The following is a 25,100-nucleotide window of genomic DNA, read 5'->3' as shown; positions in this document are numbered from 1 at the left end:
ATGTGATTCTGACATGATGTCACTACATGCACACCGCTCCTCTCAGGTCAATAATGCGTCTTCCAGCTGATTGGTCGGTGAGGCGCGTTCATGTGTTTTGGGGCGTGGCTTTGGAAAGAGCCCAGAAGGGAGAAGGTGGAGTGAATGGAAATAATGAGCTGTCTTTAAAACAGTCGTGAGAGGTCTACAGGCACTCAATTTTTATACTTTTTTTTTTTAAGAGTACTTACATTTTAATTATGTATTGATATATAAAGAACGTTAAAACAAATTTGGAAAAAAAGTTTTTTAACCAATTCTTACCTACCCTACCTTTAACCACAAAGATTCGAGGAATATGAAATTGAAAAATCCTACCCTACCCTAGCCATTTTTACCCCCTTAGGAATTAATGGAATGCCTCAGTACACATAGAAAAACACAAAATTTCTCAAAATTCTAACTTAAAATGCAAAAACTTTTTTTTGGTTTTATAAAAAGTGGTTTTATAATGTCTAATATCTGAATGCACACCAAAGAGAAACTGACATTAGGACCCAGCGGAACAGCTCATTTGCTCCATGTAGAGCTATAAGGCCAGTCATGAAATATCGTGTTTTATTATAATTTTTTCAACAAAAGAGGTCGGCAAAGACACCTAATGTAAGATATTTTGAGCTGAATTGAAAGGGTTATGCATGAAATTGTGAGTTATTTTGAATTTATGTTTAAAGAATGTGCTTAAATTATTATTTATTGATCAAATTCATTATAATAATTTGTTACATTTATACAGCGCTTTTCTATGTCTATGTCTATGTATATATATATATAAGCTTTCTAGACAAAAATAAATAAATAATACTTTTAGGGCTTCCCCGTGAGGTAAGGATTTGTTGATATGATTTAGCTTCCATCAATTAGGGTTACAGTTGGCAACATTTCTTTGCCCACAAGTAAAACTTTGCACTCAAGCATCATTCTGAAAAATAGAAATACAACGTGCATTGTGTTTACAATACCTTTGTAAAAACAGGAGCTGCCATTATGGGCCTTACATCGAAGCCTTGAAGATAACTACTGCTGCCATTCAGATTCTGAAAAAGGGAAGGTGTAAAGTGAGAGAAACACATGCATTAGTGGGTCTGGGATCAAAACTGTAGAGTTGGTGTGTTGGTAACCTCAGGAATGCTCTGTTGAGATGTTAACAGTATTTCAGAGATACTTTGGCTTGATGGAAGTGATGGTGGCGCTATGGTGAGGGGTGGAGGGGGTTCCACCTCAGATATTGGCATTGGTGGTTCTAGCACAGGTGTGGTGGATTCCAGTACATGTATGGTTGGATCTAATTCAGGTTTGGTTGATTCTAGTACAGGTACGGTTGGTTCTAACACAGGTGTGGTTAATTCCAGCACAGGTAATGTTGGTTCTAGTACAGGTATTTCAGAGCTGATGACTGTGGTACTCAGAAGTTCTGTATCTTCTCGCTCAGAGGGGAGGTCAGTGGTCAGTATTACAGCTTCTGCGTCTGAAGCTGTTGGTGGCTCAGCACAGATGCTTGCTATAGTTGGCGTGGCGTCTTCAGCTGACGTGTTGGTTTCTAACAAGCCCTCAACAGGCTCGAGCTGAGGAGATCTTTTATGAAGTCTGAAAAAGAGTATGTACATGTGCTTTCAACCAAGTCCCTTGGGGTCTGTAAAGGTAGTGCAATGAGTCCTTATATATCAGGGGTGTAACAGTACATGCAGTCATCCCAAATAGTCACGGTTTGGTGCATACAGTCAATAGCGATCCACAGGGGCGGTTCTAGAGGCGCTGGCCACTGCAGAAATCTAATTGGCCCCAGTTCTGTCAATCGTTGACAAGAAAAGCAACCGGAGAATTCTTCACAATAGCCCCATTTCCACCAAAATTACCCGGAACAATTTGTACCAGGAACTTTTTTACAGGGACTTTTCTCCCCCCCAGACCTGCAGCTGTCTGCGTTTCCATCGCGGTCTAAAGTTCTGTGAAGATTAGGCAGATTAGTCCGGAGATGTAGGACTGCAAGACTGCTCCTCCAAGTCAGTGACGAACAGTGATCATTTTTGCGTGTTCCGTTTGAAAGATTTAGTGGACTGTTTACATGAGACGTTATCTAAACCGATCTGGTGTTTACATGTGATGACTCTCAATCGCAATCATTTTGTCACATGCAGTTTGTCTGCCGCATCAAAAATGTCGCCGCTGTTTTCTCCAGCAGCTGGAGTGTGTTTACTGTAGCCATAGCAACTCTTAACGGCCACCAGGACTAATACAGTATTATATAATTAGCTATTTATTTGTTGTAAAGTGTAATCATCATCTCAGAAAAAAAAATTCTTCTGTCAGGCGCAGTTAAAGTAAAAACTGCCTGGGGCAATATACGCTGTGTCATTACTCCAACATTATCTTCATAACTTACGAAATAAAAAGTTTACCCCTCAGAAAAATTAGCTTTCCTGTCAACATGAGCGCGGCGCGCGCCGTCACGTCATGTAAGGACACACACTTATAGTAATCGGTCAGGTCGTTTACATGGTGAAAAATAGACTGTAAAAAAATTAATAACGAGTATGGAAGAGATTCAAGCTGTGCTGCTTTTGCTGGTTATGTATAGGTTTACTAAGAGGTAATTAACAACGACAGAAAAGAGCACTATATGCAGATTTCATTCAGAAACCTTGTAAAGCTAGATTTAAAATGACATTGTATATTATTATCAGCTATTACGGACATTGCACATGTGATGGCTGAGACGAACGCGCGCCATCAGACAGAGAGCAAGACTGATATTTACTGAACGTAGACCGAACCTCGCAAAAGACTTTTAAAAATGCCGGTTGAACTAAAATGCTGCCTGAGCTCAACCAATCAGCATGTTCAGCGCCCAAGTCCCGCCCTCGAAAGTTCCTGAACTTTGAAAAAGTACTACCTCGCGAGTAGGGCCGTTTGGAGGAGGAAATATTTACCCGGAACTTCATTTAGACCCTGGTTCCTGCGGTCGAAACACACCGAGTACCACACAAAGTTCCTGGGTAAATTTCCTGTGGTGGAAACGGGGCTAATGATCACAGATGCACAGATCCCAAACAATTGGTGGCACTCGCAGCAGTAATGTGTCGATGCAACTTGGGAAAAGAAGAAGAGGTCTTGACTAGCATCAATAGGACGAGAAACCGTGCGTAATTTAAAAATAATACTGTTAATGTGACACAAAATGTAGTTTTAAGTCCTTTTCACGTGAGAATGCAGTTGTTTAAAGCTCAAATCTGTGGTTTGTTTATAAAGAGAGCGGCTTTTTGACAATGTAATCTGGTATTTTCGGTATCAGCAGGTGCTAAGCGTTTGTTAATCCAGGCGAGAGCAGCCTTTCCTTGGCTAGTCCTTCTTACGTTTGCCGTTTTAGAAGTTTGCATACTTAGTACTGAGAAACGTATATTGTAGCTAAAAAACGAAAACAGTTTAGGCTAAAATAAAACAAAATGTCATAAAACACCAATCTCTGCCTATTTTTCCCCTCATAAAAAAAAGGAAAAAGGAAAGAAAAAAAACATTTTATGCTACAATAAAACCTCTTTTTAATGCCATAAAACACCATTCTTCCTTCCTTTTTTTCTTTTCTTTTTAATGTACCCTGTGCGTGGCCCCTGAATGTAACATGTGGCCCCTTAATGGCCCGTTTTACAGAAAAACTGCCACTGGCGATCCACAAAACAAATGCAAAGTAATGCAACGCAGTTTGCTAACCGCCACAACTGGAAAAAGATAAGAGGCGATCCAAGCACCAACCGTGATGTCACCTGAAGGTTTCTGAATAGCATTTATGAAACCCAAAGTGGGCGGAGCCGGCCGTCGCCATCTGGGCAGAGTGTCACTCCTGGATAACCGACAATGGGCAAAGAGGCGGGACGCGAGTGATAAACCGTGACGTCTGTGTACTTTTACACCCCTAATATATACAGCATGCATGTAATTCTTATAACATGATTCAATGTTGGAAAATCGTGAAACTCACTGTGCTTGAAAATGTTGGTCTCCTTCAGAATCTGATGAAGACGCTCCTATTAGAAAATGAAAGGATGCAAACTTAAATTTTGGTCTGCGGCTCTAATCGTTTAGTCATTCATAGTAAACGGTCAATAATTCAATTACTTACCCTCAATGTAGATTTCTGCCGAGGTGGAGTCTGTGCCATAAAAGTTGGAGGCAAAGCACGAGTATCTGCCCGTGTCTTCTTCAAACGCCTCGGCTATGACCAGAGAGTGTCGCTCGCCGTTGGTGAGGATCTGAATATCAGGACTGTTTTCCAACTCTTTACCCTCACAGAACCACCTGGAAAACACCATCAGAATGTTACACGTCAAGCGCAGACAATAACTAAAATAAATACATTCACGAAAATCTAATGCATACAAATCATGTACGAACGCATCTGGTGTCATTTGTCCTCAGTTTTTCTTTTTTGACCTTTAACAGACTGAAACAAATACTGATTCAGGTCAGCTCATTAAAATGTTCTTAAATCCATATATAACTGCATATAATTACTTCAATGTTTTAAGTGTGCAAGTAACACTACATGCATGCAGTTTACACACGCTCCTGCAGGCCACAGAGATTATTTACACAAAAGCCTTGCAAAACAACTTACAGTAAACCGCCTTTACCGAATGTATATTTTTGTATTAATTGTTTTTATGCTGCTAATTAGATTGTTCCGAACATAATTTCGTTGTATAAACATTTACAATGACAATAAAGATCTAATCTAATCTAATCTAATCTAATCTAATCTAATCTAATCTAATCTAATCTAATCTAATCTTTACTCAACAATATCATACAATTGATATGAGATTGTCATTGGCAAATGCAAAAAAGTTAAAATAAAAAATCGATTTATATTACATTATTAAATGCAAAAACGTTAAATGCACGATCAATTTAGATCACATTATTAAATGCAAAAACGATAAATGCATGATCAATTTATATGAAGTCATTAAATGCATACAGCATTTTTTTCCGAATGGTGTTCAAAAGCCAAAACATAAACCATGTAAACCAAAAATGGGAAAGATTGTTGACAGATTTGGTTGACTTCATTTTAAAGTGTCTGTGTTACAGTGTAATAATACATTTAAGTTCTTAGTGATAATAATTATACTATAGGGTAAGGAATAGGGGTTGGTTCAGGGTTAGTTGTATGTAATTATGCATCATTTATAGTTTTTACTACAGTGACTACATGCAACGTTTAAAAAGGACACAGTAAAATAAAGTGTTACCACAGATTGTACAAAATGACACAAAGGGGAACTAGCACATTTGTTAATCGTCCAAGTAGAGTTTTTGTCTGATGCATAAAATAATAAAATAGTCAAATATCAGATAATTTTTTCAGTCTGTCACCATCACAATATCCACACAAATTAAATTTGCAGTTAAAAAGCCTAATGTTGAATATGATTAATAGATTTTGGACATTGAATAGGCAAAAACATAAATATATTTGTCACAAATACTTCCATTAACATCAAATTAAATAGTACACCGTAAACCCAAATAAGTTGAAAAAAAAAAAGTTAAATTAAGAAATTTAAAGTTTAAGTAAACAGAATATGTAGATTTTTATTTTGTGATCGTACATTTGAATTGTTCTGATATTTGAGTAAGCTATTTTATTTATTTAACTTGACTAGCTTTAACTAGCTAATTCAATAAATGCCACCGTGCTAATTGGTTACACAATGATTTGATAGCATTTAACATAGCACAGCACTTGCTGAATGAGTGCAACAATATAATACATTTAACACACTGTATATCAGTTCTCAAACTAAGCCTTTGCTACACTCGCCACATGATGGAAACCCCTAACATTAATCTTGCACAAAAAACATTAAGAATCGAGTAATTTTAACATTTAGGGTCCTATCTTGCACCCAGCGCAATTGACTTTGTACACCGACGCATGTGTCATTCCTATTTTGCACCCGCACAAAAAAGGAGGCATGTTCCGGCGCAAACAATCCCTGGAGCTATTTTGCGGTTCCATTAAACATTTGCGCCACTGACCAGAAAAAACCCAGTCTAAAGTCAGCGGCGCGTTGTTCATTATGCTATTTTAAGGGCGCATGCTTGACCATAATGTATAGCGTGCACAACGCGCATACACTTTGCTCATGTAATCTACACAGATGCAACAGTTATTTTTGCAAATCATAAATTGTTACACTAAAAAAATATTAACACATGAGATGACGGAAATCATTGTGGTGTGCCACGAAGATGTGAAAAAATAGGCATAATTTTAGCTTATAAATTATTCAGGCTAATTGTAGTAATTAAGGATCAGACCTGTTTGCCCAATAGTGGCAAGACATATCTGTATATAAGGACATCTGACAAATTGGTTTGTCCGTCAAGAACCAGGAAAAAATAATAATAATAAAAAAATAATAAAAATAAAATAAAAATCGACTGAAAACTGAAAAAACTGTTTAACCGACGCTATTTTGGGTGGGTTTCTCCATCCCCATACAACACAACTTCTCTGTCTTTCACTGCTCTTACAGGAACATCAGTCTCCTCGGCTGTGAACCGCTCCTGGCGTGCGCCTGGTAAATACGCCATAATAATAGCGACCCATAAGGGAACTTGCGGAGCTGCTTTTAAATTGAATGTTGGATGCCGCTCTGATTGGTTTATTCACGTTACGCCCAAACCACACCTATGAATAATGAACCTACTTCAGACCAACCCATTTTAGATTTGCGCCGGACGCAAGAGCCATTTATCCTGCCGGGAAAATAGCAACAGCGCCGAGACCCGCCCACAAAGTTACTTGCGCTTCGCGCTTTGACACTTGCGTTTCAGATCGTTAAAATAGGGCCCTTACTGTCCCTTTTGAGTGTCATGGCAAAGCATGCTGGGAAACAGAAACCCCAGCTCAGTTTCGGTTACATTTAAGTTAGTCTAAATTAAAAGCAACAAGTTCATAAAACTCAGAACAATGAAACAATTCAGATGACCTAAAATGTGTCAGTCTTGAGAACTCTTTAGAACAGAAAGTTGTAAATACTCATAAAAGTTAATTCTCAACTCAGCTCAGCTCAAACCAATTCATTCTCTTAAGCGTTAGGGTTTACAGTGTACATTTTCTTTTTAGGGAAGTTTGTTTTCAAAAACTAGCTAAGCAAGCTATTTACTTTGAACTTTACTTGACAATGTTTTTTAATGACTAAAAAGGATTAATGACACCAGACACATTTCAATTGGAGATTTTCATTGTATTTATTGTCTTTCTTTAGTCATTAAATAGCAGAAATCAGTGAATCGTCTAACAAATATTAGTCATCAAGCTACTGAGGTGAATCTGAAGCCATTTACTAAAGTTATTTTTGGCATATGATGGCATGTGTTAAAAAAAGATATTCAAAACCAACTCAATCTCATCACAAAATCAGTCCAAACACATCAGCAAAATAATATATCAATGGGTTAAAAGAATATTATTTGATGCAAAAAATATGATTTGACCACAGCCTTACCTAGAGTGACCATACAAAGATTATATTACTTCCTCCCCTTCCGATCTCTTAAAATGTCCTCCCTGAGCTATAAAACGCTTCTGAAGCGTCGAGTTGTGGTTCATTCCAAGGGCGAGACATGTCTGAAATGTATTGGGCTGAATCCCAGAGCCAATGAGGATCATTTCTAGTGAGTAAGACTCTACTTTGAACGCCTGTGGACACATCCAGCTCTAGATCTGCACCTGTTGGCTCTATTTTCCCTCTGGACTCGCCCCACAGCGACAGCGCAGGAACCCCTGATAATGCAGCATCCCTGACCGACACACATGAACACACAGAGCTAAAGATAGAACGGCCTCTCATTCAATCTCCAACACAACAAACACTAATAGATCTGTCAGACATTTATCTCCACAGAGAAACGCTTGACGTTTTATAGGCATGCTACAACATCTAAAATGTGTTACATTTAGTTAGGAACCATTTGGGAACAAAAGAAAGGTTAAAGACAGAGGTGGACAAAGTACACAACTCTATTACTTGAGTAAAAGTACTACTGGTCAAATATTACTCCGTTACAAGTAAAAGTTGTAAAAACAGATTTTTACTCAAGTAAAAGTACAGAAGTATTTGTTTTCAAAAGTACTTAAGTATCAAAGTAAATTTCCTTTTTTATGCCAATGCATTGTTTTATTATTGTTGTATAAATGCACACTGTCATCATGGTTTAAGCCAGTCAGTGATGCTCCATCTGACGTACTAGCATACGACTAAAACTCATTTAAATACTTGTAGAAAAGTTACAAAGCTCTTTATAAAGCTGCAGTGTATTGGATCCGTGCATTCGGCCTTAAAGTGTTAAGGCCGAATGCACGGATCCAATACACTGATACACATCTGATATTTTCCCAACTTTACCACTCTTTCTCCCAGACGTTTATATTTGTAATATTCTATAAGACATGCACCAAGTGTATGCCGACTAAACTAATCTTGATTTTTTTTAAACTGAAACATACTTTCTTTGGGTGCACACACTTGTGCCTAAGAACAGTCTTCTTCCATTTTGCTATGAACTGATCAGTGTTCAAAAAAAGTTGGGAAAATGTATATGACTCTATAAGAGTGATTACTGATGAACTTTCTGCAACAACAAAAAACCTTTTAAATAAGGAATAAATCATCCTCCGACTTTCAGAGCTGCTACAGAAACGACTTGCAACCTTGATAGAAATGTAGTGGAGTAAAAAGTACGATATTTGTCTTTCAGATGTAGTGAAGTAAAAGTCATAAGTTTCCAGAAAAAATAATACTTCAGTAAAGCACAGATACTCAAAAAGTGAACTTAAGTGCTTAGTTACTGTCCAGCTCTGGTTAAAGGGATAGTTCACCCAAAAATAAAAATTCTGTCATCATTTACTCACCCTCATGTTGTTCCAAACCTGTATGAGTTTCTTAGTTCTGCTGAACACAAAAGAAGATATTTGGAAGAAAGTTTGTAACCAAGCAGATAGAGCAACCATTCACTACCATTTTCCCCCTACACTGTAAAAAAATGTTGGTTTTTGTTGGTTTAACATAAAAAAGTAAGTAACCTGGTTGCCTTAAAATGTTGAGTTTATTGATATTAAAAATTGAGTTAATACAATTCAGGAAATTTGTTTAATAAATAGAAACTCAAAATATCATTGTATCTGAACCACATAAAAAAATTGATAAACCCATAAAAAAAGCACTATTTGGCATGTTTCACTGCCCCATAACAAATAAAACACACAATTACCCAATATGCTTACAAAATCTTTTAATAATATCTTAATAAAGGTTGTCGAATCTCAAAAAATGTTAATTGTATTAACTCAATTTTAATTTCAATGAACTCAATTTTAAGGCAACCAGGGAACTTTTTTTCTAAATAATTATATACAGTGCACTATGGTAGTCAATGGTTGCTCTATCTGCTTGGTTACAAACTTTCTTCCAAATATCTTCTTTTGTGTTTAGCAGAACTAAGAAACTCATACAGGTTTGGAACAACATGAGGGTGAGTAAATGATGACAGAATTTTTATTTTTGGGTGAACTATCCCTTTAAGGAAAATGGAGTGACTTTGCACAGACGGTCAGCATGAACATTCTCAAATATAACTAAAATAACTTTCTGCATCGTGTTGAAAAGTCAAGTTTCTTCGGATCGCTGATTATCACATGAGTTTAGGGATGATCTAATGTTTCTGACATCACAGTCGGTCAGAGTGTGTGTCAGCTGAACGTGTGTAAGGCAGCTGTGGAAACACGTCACCTGTCACAGACACACTCAGAAAAGCACGGGTTTCCTTGACCCGTCAGGCTGGGAAGCTTGCGTTGAGTAATGTTACACTAAGGTTTCATCAATGACACACTGATAACATTACAGCCACGAAAGTCAAATGCATGGTCAATTTATATGACGTTATTGAATATTAAATGCATATTAAATGTATATGTTATTAAATGCAAAAAATATTAAATGCATGATCAATTTATGGTTATTAAATGCAAAAGGGTTAGTTCACCCAAACATTTAAATTTGCCCATGATTTACTCTCCTTCAAGTCATCCTAGGGGGTTGGCATTCTTCTTTCAGACGAGTACAATCAGTTATATATAAAAAAAATCCTGTCACTTCAAGCTTTATAATGGCAGTTTCTGTTTTGAAGTGCATAAAAGTGCATCCATCCATCCATCCATCCATCCATCCATTATAAAAGTGCCTCTATCCATCATAAAAGTGCATCCATCCATCCATCCATCCATTATAAAAGTGCCTCTATCCATCATAAAAGTGCATCCATCCATCCATCCATCCATCCATCCATCCATCCATCCATCACATCCATTCATTATAAAAGTGCCTCTATCCATCATAAAAGTGCATCCATCCATCCATCCATCCATCCATCCATCCATCACATCCATTCATTATAAAAGTGCCTCTATCCATCATAAAAGTGCATCCATCCATAGATGGACGCACTTTTATGATGGACAGATGCACTTTTATGATGGGTAGATGCACTTTTATGATGGACAGATGCACTTTTATGATGGACGGATGCACTTTTATGATGGATAGATGCACTTTTATGATGGATGGATGTACTTTTATGATGGATGGATGCACTTTTATGATGGATGGATGCACTTTTATGATGGATGGATGCACTTTTATGATGGATGGATGCACTTTTATGATGGATGGATGCACTTTTATGATGGATGGATGCACTTTTATGATGGGTAGATGCTCTTTTTTGATGGGTAGATGCTCTTTTTTGATGGGTAGATGCACTTTTATGATGGACGGATGCACTTTTATGATGGACAGATGCACTTTTATGATGGATGGATGCACTTTTATGATGGATGGATGCACTTTTATGATGGGTAGATGCTCTTTTTTGATGGGTAGATGCTCTTTTTTGATGGGTAGATGCTCTTTTTTGATGGGTAGATGCACTTTTATGATGGATGGATGCACTTTTATGATGGATGGATGCACTTTTATGATGGGTAGATGCTCTTTTTTGATGGGTAGATGCACTTTTTTGATGGGTAGATGCACTTTTATGATGGATGGATGCACTTTTATGATGGACGGATGCACTTTTATGATGGACAGATGCACTTTTATGATGGACAGATGCACTTTTATGATGGATGGATGCACTTTTATGATGGATGGATGCACTTTTATGATGGGTAGATGCTCTTTTTTGATGGGTAGATGCTCTTTTTTGATGGGTAGATGCACTTTTATGATGGATGGATGCACTTTTATGATGGATGGATGCACTTTTATGATGGGTAGATGCTCTTTTTTGATGGGTAGATGCTCTTTTTTGATGGGTAGATGCACTTTTATGATGGACAGATGCACTTTTATGATGGACGGATGCACTTTTATGATGGATAGATGCACTTTTATGATGGATAAATGCACTTTTATGATGGATGGATGCACTTTTATGATGGATGGATGCACTTTTATGATGGATGGATAGATGCACTTTTATGATGGGTAGATGCTCTTTTTTGATGGGTAGATGCACTTTTATGATGGACGGATGCACTTTTATGATGGACAGATGCACTTTTATGATGGACGGATGCACTTTTATGATGGATAGATGCACTTTTATGATGGATAAATGCACTTTTATGATGGATGGATGCACTTTTATGATGGATGGATAGATGCACTTTTATGATGGGTAGATGCTCTTTTTTGATGGGTAGATGCACTTTTATGATGGACGGATGCAGTTTTATGATGGACAGATGCACTTTTATGATGGATAGATGCACTTTTATGATGGATGGATGCACTTTTATGATGGATGGATGCACTTTTATGATGGATGGATAGATGCACTTTTATGATGGGTAGATGCTCTTTTTTGATGGGTAGATGCACTTTTATGATGGACGGATGCACTTTTATGATGGACAGATGCACTTTTATGATGGATAGATGCACTTTTATGATGGATGGATGCACTTTTATGATGGATGGATGCACTTTTATGATGGATGGATGCACTTTTATGATGGATGGATGCACTTTTATGATAGATAGACGCACTTTTATGTTGGGTAGATGCACTTTTATGATGGATGGATGCACTTTTATGATAGATGGATGCACTTTTATGATGGATGGATGCACTTTTATGATGGATGGATGCACTTTTATGATAGATAGACGCACTTTTATGTTGGGTAGATGCACTTTTATGGATATCAAAACAGAAACAGCCATTCACTGCCATTATAAAGCTTGGAAGAGTCAGGACATTAGTATACAGTTACATTGATATAACTAATATTGTATTTGTCTGTAAGAAGAAAGTCATGTACACCTAGGACGACTTGAGGGTGAATAAATCATGGTCTAATTCTCATTTTAGGGTGAACTATCCCTTTAAGTCTATTACAGCATCACAACACTAAGCCTTCCTTTCATGACACTGTAACACTAAACCATGCGTATGTTTTATGAGAGACATTTAGTTTCTGGAGAAGCACGAGCTGAATATCATGTCTGGAGCAGCTCATTATCACAATCTGAGTCACACAGCTCTTTACAGACTTTACAAGTTAAGAGAGACAGAAAGATAATCAGCCTTTAAGGCTCATCCACCCTCAAGTCGAAACGTTTCGATTTCTCCTCCTCTGGAATTAGCTTCTTGTAGACATAGACACGTTTCATTACAAAAAGAAATCATTAAACTTATACTTACAGTCCTTGTTTATAGCAAAGTACCATGGGAAGAGTGTTCTAATTTAATAAAATTAACTAAAAATATAAAAAATAGTCAACATTACTATATTATTAGATATTAGATGCATATTAGATACAAAAAATATATTAATTTTTCTTGGCAAATAATGAAAAAGTACTTTAATTACCCAAACTAAAATAAAATAATTAAAGCAAATTGATTATATTAATGATAAAAAAAATAGGAAAAAAGAAAAGAAAATTTATACAATTAAAATGAACAAAATTATTAATAAATACTATAAAAGTATAATGCTAAATAATACTACCATCTGATAGCCCATTATTTTGTAAGGTGTGTGGTTTATTACATTAAATGGGATAAACTGAACCCACTACTGCCCAAATATCATATCTGCACTGATGAACCCATGTAATATTTTGTTTACTCTTTTTCTCATTGGCTAACTGTGCTCTACTGAAGATGTAGGACATTAATTTCGCCTGCATTCTCATAGCATCATATTTCCAATGTGGCAAAATTAGAAAGGCTGAGCTCAGACTGCATGTTATACGCTCAGCTTTCACAAGACCTCTTTGTGCTAATAAACTAGATTTTCCTCATGCATTTTATAGTAAACCCACTGCTAAGACGCTGCGACATTATAGATCTATATAGATAGAATATATTAACTTTAAATATAAATAATATCATGTTACTAAGAAAAATGGTTCAGTTAAGATTATAATATAGAACTTTAGGATTCTTGACTTATGCCAAAAGGGTATTTTAAATGCATTGCAAAATAAGTTCATGTTTAACAGGTCCTTTTTTACTACTGATAAAGTATGTTTAAGAGCTGCGGTCTGTCTTCGCTGGTTAATGTCAAAATATAAGAGATAACCAATCAAATCAAAGTAGATGGGCTTTATGTTCACAGAAGCTGCTGAGTGTGAATTCCAGCCAAACACTTTGCTCCCCTTAGCTGTTATAAATTCACTGTAAACCACAGCTTTTGGGGCTTATTGCTGTATTTTTTGTCCTTCAAACATCTTAAAGGACAACTCCGGTAAAGAAAATAACGTATTTTCTAAAAAAAACGTATAATGCTTGTCTATGGGACAAACGGTAAGTGAAATTAAATCGCTAGATAATACCACTAACAAGACTCAAAATAGCCTCACATTCACACGGTAGCATAATGAGTAGGGGTGTAACGATTCGATTCGTATCACGATTTGAGGTTGTCGATACGATTCAAGGACGACATTGGTTCATTTAGAACGATTCGATCCGAAGCTATTCAGTGACTTAAAATCAATTCAGTAACTTTTTAGGCAAATATTGTAATCAGTGTGACTGAAATAAATACGTGCAGGTGAGGTTTCCTAGATTCCTGTTGTTTCTTTTAAGGGTATCAGGTATCAATTAATTATGGATATAAAACAAGTAAACAATTAATGGCAAAAGTGTTCACATTTTATTTGAATAAAGTGCAACTAACAGTTTAGGTTGAATGACAGGAAGTTAACCTTTTCTGCTCTCATTTTCAATAAAACTACAGTAAGTGCAACTAACATACTATTACTGCCACTTCTGCTCGTTTTCAAAATAAAACAATTACAATATTAATATCAAAAATAAAGTGCAACTAACATCTCTTCAAGGTTAATTAACAGTTGGTTTACCTGCTACTTTTGCTGTTGTTTTTCAACATAAAAATAAAAAGAATATAATATTAATAACAAAAATAAAGTGCAACTATCTCTTCAGGTTGAATAAGCAGTGGCTAAACCTGCTACTACTACAAACATCGAGCGACTTTAAGAACATCTCCGTCTTTTCTAAAGCCAAAGTGTTCGCACACACTGGACCGCTATGGTGGCTTGATCATTTCTCGCTCGTTGGCTTCTGTTCTATCATCCGCTGTCATGACAAATCCAGTCCGCGATATGCTTTGTTTTCTTTGCGCTGCTGCTGGCGCGTGCGGCTGACGTCACATATAGGCAGACTGAGTAACGTTTAACGCCTTTATCATTGAAAGTGCTAAGAAAAAACATCCATATAAAGTCTGACGTGCTTAAATCAAATCCGTTATTTCCTATTATCGATACAATCGATTGATTACCTTTTAAAACGATATTAGATCGATATATGTCATCCGGAAGGCCAACTTGCCGAGCACAGATTGATGTAGTTGGATCATAGGAATATTAATCGATATAGTAGATGAATCGTTACACCCCTAATAATGAGGGTCCCTACATGCAAATCGAAGCATTGTGAACTTTTTACGTGTCCAAATACAAACAGTTTAATAAGAAGATACTTTATAAAGACAGTACATTACGCGTTTAGACCATAGACCGTAAAAAAATATGGACGACTCGACATCATCCGTTTCCGCTTGCCATATTTGAAGCTTTCAGGCAGCCTTGCACGGCGCGGACATCTTGGGACCGAGTCTGCGCAGTAGCGATTTCGGGACCGGAGTTGCGCAGTAGAGCGCAGGAAGTAGAGCAGGATGTACAGCTGCGATATCAAAAGCCCGCCCACACTCTCGCAGATGCAGAACAATTAATTATGTTGGTGTGAAATAAACAGTTATGGAAATGTAGAAATTAAAGCTAAAGCTCTAATCTGCTCCCAAAAATTCCGAAAAAAGTCTGTTAGTGCCTCAGTGACAACTTCACTCAGAGAAGCCGTCAGTCTCAGCTGTCAATCATGACGTCACACCCCCCGTTTTTATAGCATCAAATAACTAACTCAAAGTAAACGTATTTTTAAAACGAACACCTGAAATGAAATCATCGTGATGATAACTGCCTTCAGTGACATAAACTAACTTTGGGGGAAACATTTTTGAAGTGTAATTTTATTATTTAGTTTGCCTCGCGTCCATTAGAAAACACAGAGGGGCGGCTATACTGGGACCGGTCACCGGGGGGCGATCGAGGCGCGAAAGCTTCAGTAAATGAGAGGGAGACTGCAGGCTTGGTTTAGACAGGCGCCATCTTGGAAAAGTCTTGACGAGACGAGCCACGGAGCGCTCTGCTAAGTGATGAACTGTGACTTAGAATCTCATATGGTCCGTAGTTTCCGGAAGAAAGCACTGAACCCAATAGAGAAAATAAATAAATACAAATAAAAATGATTTCACAAACTTAATTCCTATCGATCAGCTCACTTAGCACAGCGTTCGTTTAGCAATCATGAATCGATACACTGATTCATAACAGTTCAAATCTTTGTTTTGAAGTTGTCCATCACTATATAAGTCGTCATTTAGTTTTCTTGCACACAAAAACTATTCTCCCCGCTTCATAAAATGATTGTAGAGCCGCTGTAGTGAGATAGGCTTTGTAACGACGTCTTTAGTGCCTTTATGGGTCTTGAGAGAGGAAATGACATTGGTGTCAATGAAGGCCTTTCTGAGCCATCGGATTTCAACACTAATATCTTCATCTGTGTGTGAAGATGAACGGAGGTCTGACGGCTGTCCAACCACAGGAGGATTTAATGACAGAATTTTTATTTTTGGGTGAACTAATCCTTCACCACTAAAACACCACTAATGTATGTACATCAATAAAAGTGAGACTCACCGAACTTCAGGAGCAGGCAGTCCTCTGACGATACAATCCAACTGGACTTTGCTTCCCTCAGGAACCTCCCTGCTTTTGAGTTTCTGTATAAAGTGAGGAGGTTCACACACGGGTTCCTCTGGTTGTATCAGAGCCGGTGCGTCACACTGTCTTTCACACGATGGCTCCAGTTCCTGGGGCTCGTTTGCATCATACGGCTCCTCCAACACTTGCTCGTTCTCCATTTGCTCCTCCATTTGTTGGTTCAGTAGAATCGGCCGCTCTCGGTCTTCTGCATTAACGGCGTACGAAGTGCCATCAAGTTGGGCTTTGTTCTGGTATCGGCTCCGGTGCGGCTTGCAAGTGCGAGGCCGAATTCGCTTAGAACTGTTGGACTTAAACAGAGACGAAAGCTCTTCTATGAAGTCAGCTGCCTTGTTGAGGAACTCCTTCTTGGATTGGGTCTCCAGGCCGTAAGGCGCGTTTCTCTGGGGTCTTTTGAAATCTGCCGCAGGTTCCCTGGAAGCTCTGACGTTCCTAATGGTGTTTTCTTGGATCGAAGGCTGGATGGATTGTCTCTCGGACACAACCTCGGTTTCCGTAGTGGGTTTGCTGGAAGAAGAATCATTGTAATGGCTCATTTGTGGGCATCTCTCCTCACGTTCCCGTGGATCATTGCTGATGGCTTTGCAGGCCAGATCGACACTCTTGTCCAGCTCTTCTTGGCTCAGGAAGGCAGAAAGGTCCGTAAACTGAGCGTCCACTTTCCCGCCAGAATCATCGGCTTTCTCTTTGAGCGGCCCGTAAACCAGGCGTCGAGGGGTGTCGATGTGGCTGGGCTCGCCGTGTCTGTGGTGGGCTCTGGCTTCGGCCAGGTAACTCTCCCGTAAAAGCTGTGATAAGGACGTGGGCTGATCCATGCTTTTCTCCTGCATGATGCTGCAAACAAAGTCACAAAGATTAAGAACATTAAGGACATTTTTTTAGCAAAAGTGCTTCCAGGTGAAGCGCATAATTTAATGCCCTCTGCTAACCCACTGTAAGTGTAATTTATAACTATCTAAAAGGGTAGCGTCTTACATATCTGAATAAATTAAATCAGTTAACATGGAGCAATAAGATTATATATCTATGACGACATATATTGATATTGAATTTATACTGCAATCAGAGATGATATATATACACACACATATACGCACTCCACTAGACCCCTGAAGGTGTGCTGTGGTATCTGGCACCAAGATGTTAGCAGCAGATCCTTTAAGTCCTGTAAGTTGCGAGGTGGGGCCCCCATGGATCGGACTTGTTTGTTCAGCACATCCCACAGATGCTCAATTGGATTGAGATCTGGGGAATTTGGAGGCCGAGTCAATGCCTCAAACTGGTTGTTGTGCTCCTCAAACCATTCCTGAAGCATTTGTGCTTTGTGTCAGGAGCATTATCCTGCTGGAAGAGCCACAGCCACCAGAATACCGTTTCCATCAAAGGCTGAACATGGTCTCAGCAATGCTTAGGTAGGTGGAGCGTGTCAAAGTAACATCCACATGGATGGAGGACCCAAGGTTTCCCAGCAGAACATTGGCCAAAGCATCACACTGCCTCCGCCGGCTCGCCTTCTTCCCATAGTGCATCCTGGGGCCATGTGTTCCCCAGGTAAGCCACACACACACACACCCTGCCATCCACGTGATGTAAAAGAACACGTGATTCCTCAGATCAGGCCACCTTTTTCTATTGCTGGTCCAGTTCTGATGCTCACGTGCCACTGTTGGTGCTTTCGGCGGGGTCAGGGGTCAGCATGGGCACCCTGATTGGTCAGCGGCTATGCCGCCCCATACGCAACAAACGGAGATGCTCTGTGTATTCAACACCTTTCTATCAGAACCAGCATTAACTTCTGGAGCAGTTTGAGCTCCAGTATCTCGTCTGTTTGATCGGACCCCACGGGCCAGCCTTCGCTCCCCACGTGCATCAATGAGCCTTGGCCGCCCATGACCCTGTGGCCGGTTCTCCACTGGTCCTTCCTTGGAGCACTTTTGATAGATACTGACCACTGCAGACCGGGAACAGCCCACAAGGGCTGCAGTTTTGGAGATGCTCTGACCCAGTCGTCTAGCCGTCACAATCTGGCCCTTGTCAAACTCGCTCAAATCCTTCCGCTTGCCCATTTCTCCTGCTTCTAACACATCAACTTTGAGGACAAAATGTTCACTTGCCGCCTAATATATCCCACCCACTAACAGGTGCCGTGATGAAGAGATCATCAGTGTTATTCACCTGTCATAATGTTATGCCTGATCTTTAGAGCTTAGCACAGCTAGAAAAATTCTTATTCACTAAAAGTTTGTAATCATTTCCATGTCTTCTCCAGGCAATTATAACACTTCCCTGATATTTCCAGGTGTTGTTACCTTGTGAACCCTTCATGCATAATATATTCAACTTAAACATTCCAACAATCCTCATAATCTCCTCAGAAGAATACAAGCCAGTTATTAAAACTATAAAAATGCAGCTGAATTTGAAGCATTTGGTTTGGATGTTTTGAAACTCATATGTTTAACATATTCAACTTAAACAATCCAAAGCTGGAAAAGTCTAGAGAGCAAAATCCATTTTCATAAAAATGTAGCAGCATTTCAAGCATCTGGTTTGGGTGTTTTAGAGGTTGTGTCACAAACTATTATTTTTAATATTTAGAGTCTAATATCAAAACACAGTCCCACATTATATTAACTGTCTTTATCTGTTATATAATGAATCATTTGATGCAATACACTTAATGATTTACACTGTACCTGTCCTTAAAAAACACCTGCATGTAATGACATCTGTAAACATCTGTAACCCGTCCTAACCCCACCCGTATGATCGTATCCCACCTCAACAGCAGCACAAGTGTTTCACAATACAACATGAATGCATGCATAGTAGGTGCTAGTTTTATTGACCATATGATGTATGCTGATTATTTAGTTATTCTGTCTCCTTATAGGACAACAGCTCAAGCTATGGTGTGCAGCATGACATTACATTTAATACTAAAAAGAGTGGTTATGATTGCTAAAACCAACATTTTCCTTCCAGTATTAAATGAGGTAAATTAAATAAAATATTGGGTCACATCATTAGAAATGAGCTATTTTAAAAATGCATTATTTTTGCTTCTTACTTCTGAAATCTGTTGTTTGTCAAGTGTTTAAATGCATTATATTTTCTAAACATTATGAGTATTATAATGCATTATAACAATTATTCATGAGGTCATACAATGCATTATAAAGTGCATTAAAAGGTATTATTAATGCATTCAAAATATTGACTTTATTTTGATGACAAAGATGTGCAGCTTTCACTCTATACGGCGCACTTGTGATGTACAGATATTACAACTCAAATGAAAAGCTCCAGCTGGCATTATAATGATAATGACGTGTTAATAATTTAGCTTAAGCTCCCAAAGTGGACAAGTGCAAGACAAAAGTTTGTATCTAATGTACTCACTTTTGCATGCTGTCTAAAAGGAATAATGTATAATTTCGTGGGTCAATTATGAGTTAAATGGCCTTAAATTATATTACATTAAGTGATGCAAGATTTCTTCCTGCTATGAAAGTTTGCATGTTTTTTTTAATAATGTCTGTTATTCGTAGGTTTGGATGTTTTTTTATATTATTTTAATAATGTCTGTTATTCGTAGGTTTGCATGTTTTTTATATTATTTTAATAATGCCTGTTATTCGTAGGTTTGCATGTTTTTTTATATTATTTTAATAATGTCTGTTATTCGTAGGTTTGCATGTTTTTTTATATTATTTTAATAATGTCTGTTATTCGTAGGTTTGCATGTTTTTTTATATTATTTTAATAATGTCTGTTATTCGTAGGTTTGCATGTTTTTTATATTATTTTAATAATGCCTGTTATTCGTAGGTTTGCAATTTTTTTTATATTTTTTTAATAATGTCTGTTATTCGTAGGTTTGCATTTTTTTTATATTATTTTAATAATGCCTGTTATTCGTAGGTTTGCATGTTTTTTATATTATTTTAATAATGTCTGTTATTCGTAGGTTTGCATGTTTTTTATATTATTTTAATAATGCCTGTTATTCGTAGGTTTGCATGTTTTTTTATATTATTTTAATAATGTCTGTTATTCGTAGGTTTGCATGTTTTTTTATATTATTTTAATAATGCCTGTTATTCGTAGGTTTGCATGTTTTTTATATTATTTTAATAATGTCTGTTATTCGTAGGTTTGCATGTTTTTTATATTATTTTAATAATGTCTGTTATTCGTAGGTTTGCATGTTTTTTTATATTATTTTAATAATGTCTGTTATTCGTAGGTTTGCATGTTTTTTTATATTATTTTAATAATGTCTGTTATTCGTAGGTTTGCATGTTTTTTATATTATTTTAATAATGTCTGTTATTCGTAGGTTTGCATGTTTTTTTATATTATTTTAATAATGCCTGTTATTCGTAGGTTTGCATGTTTTTTATATAATTTTAATAATGTCTGTTATTCGTAGGTTTGCAATTTTTTTTATATTTTTTTAATAATGTCTGTTATTTGTAGGTTTGCATTTTTTTTATATTATTTTAATAATGCCTGTTATTCGTAGGTTTGCATGTTTTTTATATTATTTTAATAATGCCTGTTATTCGTAGGTTTGCAATTTTTTTATATTTTTTTAATAATGTCTGTTATTCGTAGGTTTGCATTTTTTTTATATTATTTTAATAATGTCTGTTATTCGTAGGTTTGCATGTTTTTTATATTATTTTAATAATGTCTGTTATTCGTAGGTTTGCATGTTTTTTTATATTATTTTAATAATGTCTGTTATTCGTAGGTTTGCATGTTTTTTATATTATTTTAATAATGTCTGTTATTCGTAGGTTTGCAATTTTTTTTATATTTTTTTAATAATGTCTGTTATTCGTAGGTTTGCAATTTTTTTATATTTTTTTAATAATGTCTGTTATTTGTAGGTTTGCATTTTTTTTATATTATTTTAATAATGCCTGTTATTCGTAGGTTTGCATGTTTTTTATATTATTTTAATAATGCCTGTTATTCGTAGGTTTGCAATTTTTTTTATATTTTTTTAATAATGTCTGTTATTCGTAGGTTTGCATTTTTTTTATATTATTTTAATAATGCCTGTTATTCGTAGGTTTGCATGTTTTTTATATTATTTTAATAATGTCTGTTATTCGTAGGTTTGCATGTTTTTTTATATTATTTTAATAATGCCTGTTATTCGTAGGTTTGCATGTTTTTTATATTATTTTAATAATGTCTGTTATTCGTAGGTTTGCATGTTTTTTATATTATTTTAATAATGTCTGTTATTCGTAGGTTTGCATGTTTTTTTTATATTATTTTAATAATGTCTGTTATTCGTAGGTTTGCATGTTTTTTATATAATTTTAATAATGTCTGTTATTCGTAGGTTTGCAATTTTTTTTATATTTTTTTAATAATGTCTGTTATTTGTAGGTTTGCATTTTTTTTATATTATTTTAATAATGCCTGTTATTCGTAGGTTTGCATGTTTTTTATATTATTTTAATAATGCCTGTTATTCGTAGGTTTGCAATTTTTTTATATTTTTTTAATAATGTCTGTTATTCGTAGGTTTGCATTTTTTTTATATTATTTTAATAATGCCTGTTATTCGTAGGTTTGCATGTTTTTTATATTATTTTAATAATGTCTGTTATTCGTAGGTTTGCATGTTTTTTTATATTATTTTAATAATGCCTGTTATTCGTAGGTTTGCATGTTTTTTATATTATTTTAATAATGTCTGTTATTCGTAGGTTTGCATGTTTTTTTATATTATTTTAATAATGCCTGTTATTCGTAGGTTTGCATGTTTTTTTATATTATTTTAATAATGTCTGTTATTCGTAGGTTTGCATGTTTTTTTTAATTATTTTAATAATGTCTGTTATTCGTAGGTTTGCATGTTTTTTTATATTATTTTAATAATGTCTGTTATTCGTAGGTTTGCATGTTTTTTTATATTATTTTAATAATGCCTGTTATTCGTAGGTTTGCATGTTTTTTTATATTATTTTAATAATGTCTGTTATTCGTAGGTTTGCATGTTTTTTATATTATTTTAATAATGTCTGTTATTCGTAGGTTTGCATGTTTTTTTATATTATTTTAATAATGCCTGTTATTCGTAGGTTTGCATGTTTTTTTATATTATTTTAATAATGTCTGTTATTCGTAGGTTTGCATGTTTTTTTATATTATTTTAATAATGCCTGTTATTCGTAGGTTTGCATGTTTTTTATATTATTTTAATAATGCCTGTTATTCGTAGGTTTGCATGTTTTTTATATTATTTTAATAAGGTCTGTTATTCGTAGGTTTGCATGTTTTTTTATATTATTTTAATAATGTCTGTTATTCGTAGGTTTGCATGTTTTTTATATTATTTTAATAATGTCTGTTATTCGTAGGTTTGCATGTTTTTTTATATTATTTTAATAATGCCTGTTATTCGTAGGTTTGCATGTTTTTTATATTATTTTAATAAGGTCTGTTATTCGTAGGTTTGCATGTTTTTTTATATTATTTTAATAATGTCTGTTATTCGTAGGTTTGCATGTTAGCACAGATGATTTTGAACATTCATTATCATTCGCCTTGAAGGAAATAAAGTTGAGGAAAATTCAGATTTTAGGTAACACTATGTTTAATGCACTTTAAAGGTATTCGTAATGTGCGTTTTAATGCCTTTTATATTATCAAAAATGAGTTAAAATGCATTATATTTGTAGACTGCTTGTTACATGTGTTTGTCATGTGCTTTAATGCATTATCACTTAGGTTAAAATTATTACAAGATCATACAATGCTTTACAAGGTGCATTACAAGGCATAATTAATGCATATTTTTTTTAATAATGAATAAAGTCTTTTGCATTGAAATTACTGTGCATTTACCATCAAATTATCATTATTGTAAAGTGAAATGCACATCTTGATGGATTACGATAAAAATACAGTATCATAATGATCTTAAATAATATTACATTATGTGAAGCGGGGAGGAATGAATGTTTGCGTGCTTTTAAATAATGTCTGTTTGTATGTTATCTTGTATGATATGAACCTACAGGTCTGAAATAAAGAGTGCATTGAATATATATGATTTAAAGTACGACCCGAAGGAAAGTTTGTGAAAGGCTTTAGCCCTGTTGTTATTGAATCCAGAAACGGGATACGCCTGCAGATGGTCCTGACACTCAAATCAGAGTAATTAACAGAAGCAGGAGCGGGCAGCTGTTGTGTGCATTAGTCCAGCGCAAACACACTCCAGCCCCCCGTCACAGATAAATATAGCACGGGCTCACTTTACATGAACAAAATACAACATGATAAATCCAAACATCACACTGCAGAATCAATCCATAAACCTATGAGACGATGCATATTCCTTGAGTATGTTTTACTAGGAAGGAACTCTGGAAAACCTAAAGTAGAAACAAAGTGAACGTACATGCATGCATTAAATGAAATGAGACGTATAGGTCATGAGATTTACCTTTCAGCTCCACAAGTGTGTCGATCGACTGCACCTGCTTACAATCCCCTTAAATTCCAGCTTTCCAGATGACCCTTCCTATAATCTTGAGCAAAGTTAACCTTGAGTTTGCAGCACTGGGACGTCCCGCCTGGGCGACCTGTCACCAGAAAGCAGAATAATTCGCCAGCGTGTCGGTGGCAGGTTATTTGAAGGGAGGTGGAGTGATTTGAAGCGTGTGCCAGGGAATGAAAGCTCCTCATTGGCCCATGACAATCTCTGGAGCACCTACGACTGGGACACCTAAAGTCTGGAGGGCACAGATGCAGTGCATTATGGGAGTTAACTGGAAATAATTAAGTTTGCATGCAAGAACAGAGGATTTTGAGCATTTATCATCATTTGCCTTAAAGAAATGCGTTTATGTATGATGCATTATAAACATATTCATAATGTACATGATATCGTTTGATAAATAAATGCATTATATTTGCAGAATGCTTGCATCTGAAATATGTTTTAATGCATTATACTTTCTAAACATAAGTATTATAACTGTGATTACTATTTTTTTGTGCATTACTTCTGGATTAAATTTTTGCAGTTGCGAATAAAATAATAGTATAATGCTTTTCTGATCATTTTGCATTATTTATTTTTTTCAGTTAATGCAATATATTTTTTACATGTGCTTTTAATTTTTTATCCGCGACTGATCCACGAATTTAATCCCATATTAATGCATTAAAATGTTATAATGCATTATATATGTATATCTTTTGCATTGACATTACTGTGTATTTATTTACCCATAAATCCTCATTACTGCAAAAGGAAAAATGCACATCTTGATGGATTATGATGATGCTTTTATATTGTAAACATAAAATAAAAGAAACAGGTGAGATCAAACATTTTGGTGATAACTGTTTATTATCAAGTGTTCTGCTTGCCGTTCATTCTTTTCATACAATGCTTTGTAATGAAATTATCTTTAAAATGATTATTTTGCACAAACCCAAGGGTTGAGTTTAGTTTAAGTTGAGTTAAATAGGAATTACCCATAACACCCCATGTCCGACTCACTTTCAAACGTTTTTTACTCATATTATATAATGCTCGAATATAACTAGTGATCTATTCAGCATTATATAATTTAA

General features: G+C 35.9%; 1 protein-coding gene across 2 annotated transcripts in view; it reads right to left on the bottom strand.

The window, feature by feature from the left end:
* The window catches only part of mypn (myopalladin), a 52,179-nt gene extending 27,961 nt beyond the window's left edge, over nucleotides 1-24,218 (bottom strand). Inside the window, exons 1-6 of one of the 2 annotated variants that reach the window (XM_067421620.1) lie at nucleotides 23,962-24,218; nucleotides 16,404-17,321; nucleotides 4,157-4,332; nucleotides 4,016-4,061; nucleotides 1,161-1,626; nucleotides 1,002-1,076 (exon numbers count right to left, since the gene is read on the bottom strand). In XM_067421620.1, the coding sequence (XP_067277721.1) occupies nucleotides 1,002-1,076; nucleotides 1,161-1,626; nucleotides 4,016-4,061; nucleotides 4,157-4,332; nucleotides 16,404-17,317 (1,677 nt within the window). In that variant the 5' untranslated portion in view covers nucleotides 17,318-17,321; nucleotides 23,962-24,218. The remainder of the gene's footprint in view (nucleotides 1-1,001; nucleotides 1,077-1,160; nucleotides 1,627-4,015; nucleotides 4,062-4,156; nucleotides 4,333-16,403; nucleotides 17,322-23,961) is intronic. The other variant, XM_067421622.1, reaches the window with a different exon arrangement.
* Between the last annotated feature and the right edge of the window lie 882 nt (nucleotides 24,219-25,100).

The sequence above is a fragment of the Pseudorasbora parva genome, chromosome 17 (genome assembly GCF_024679245.1).
Source record: "Pseudorasbora parva isolate DD20220531a chromosome 17, ASM2467924v1, whole genome shotgun sequence".
NCBI lineage: Eukaryota > Metazoa > Chordata > Actinopteri > Cypriniformes > Gobionidae > Pseudorasbora > Pseudorasbora parva.
Note: the sequence above shows the minus strand (reverse complement) of the source record. Positions and strands in the feature narration are given on the sequence as shown.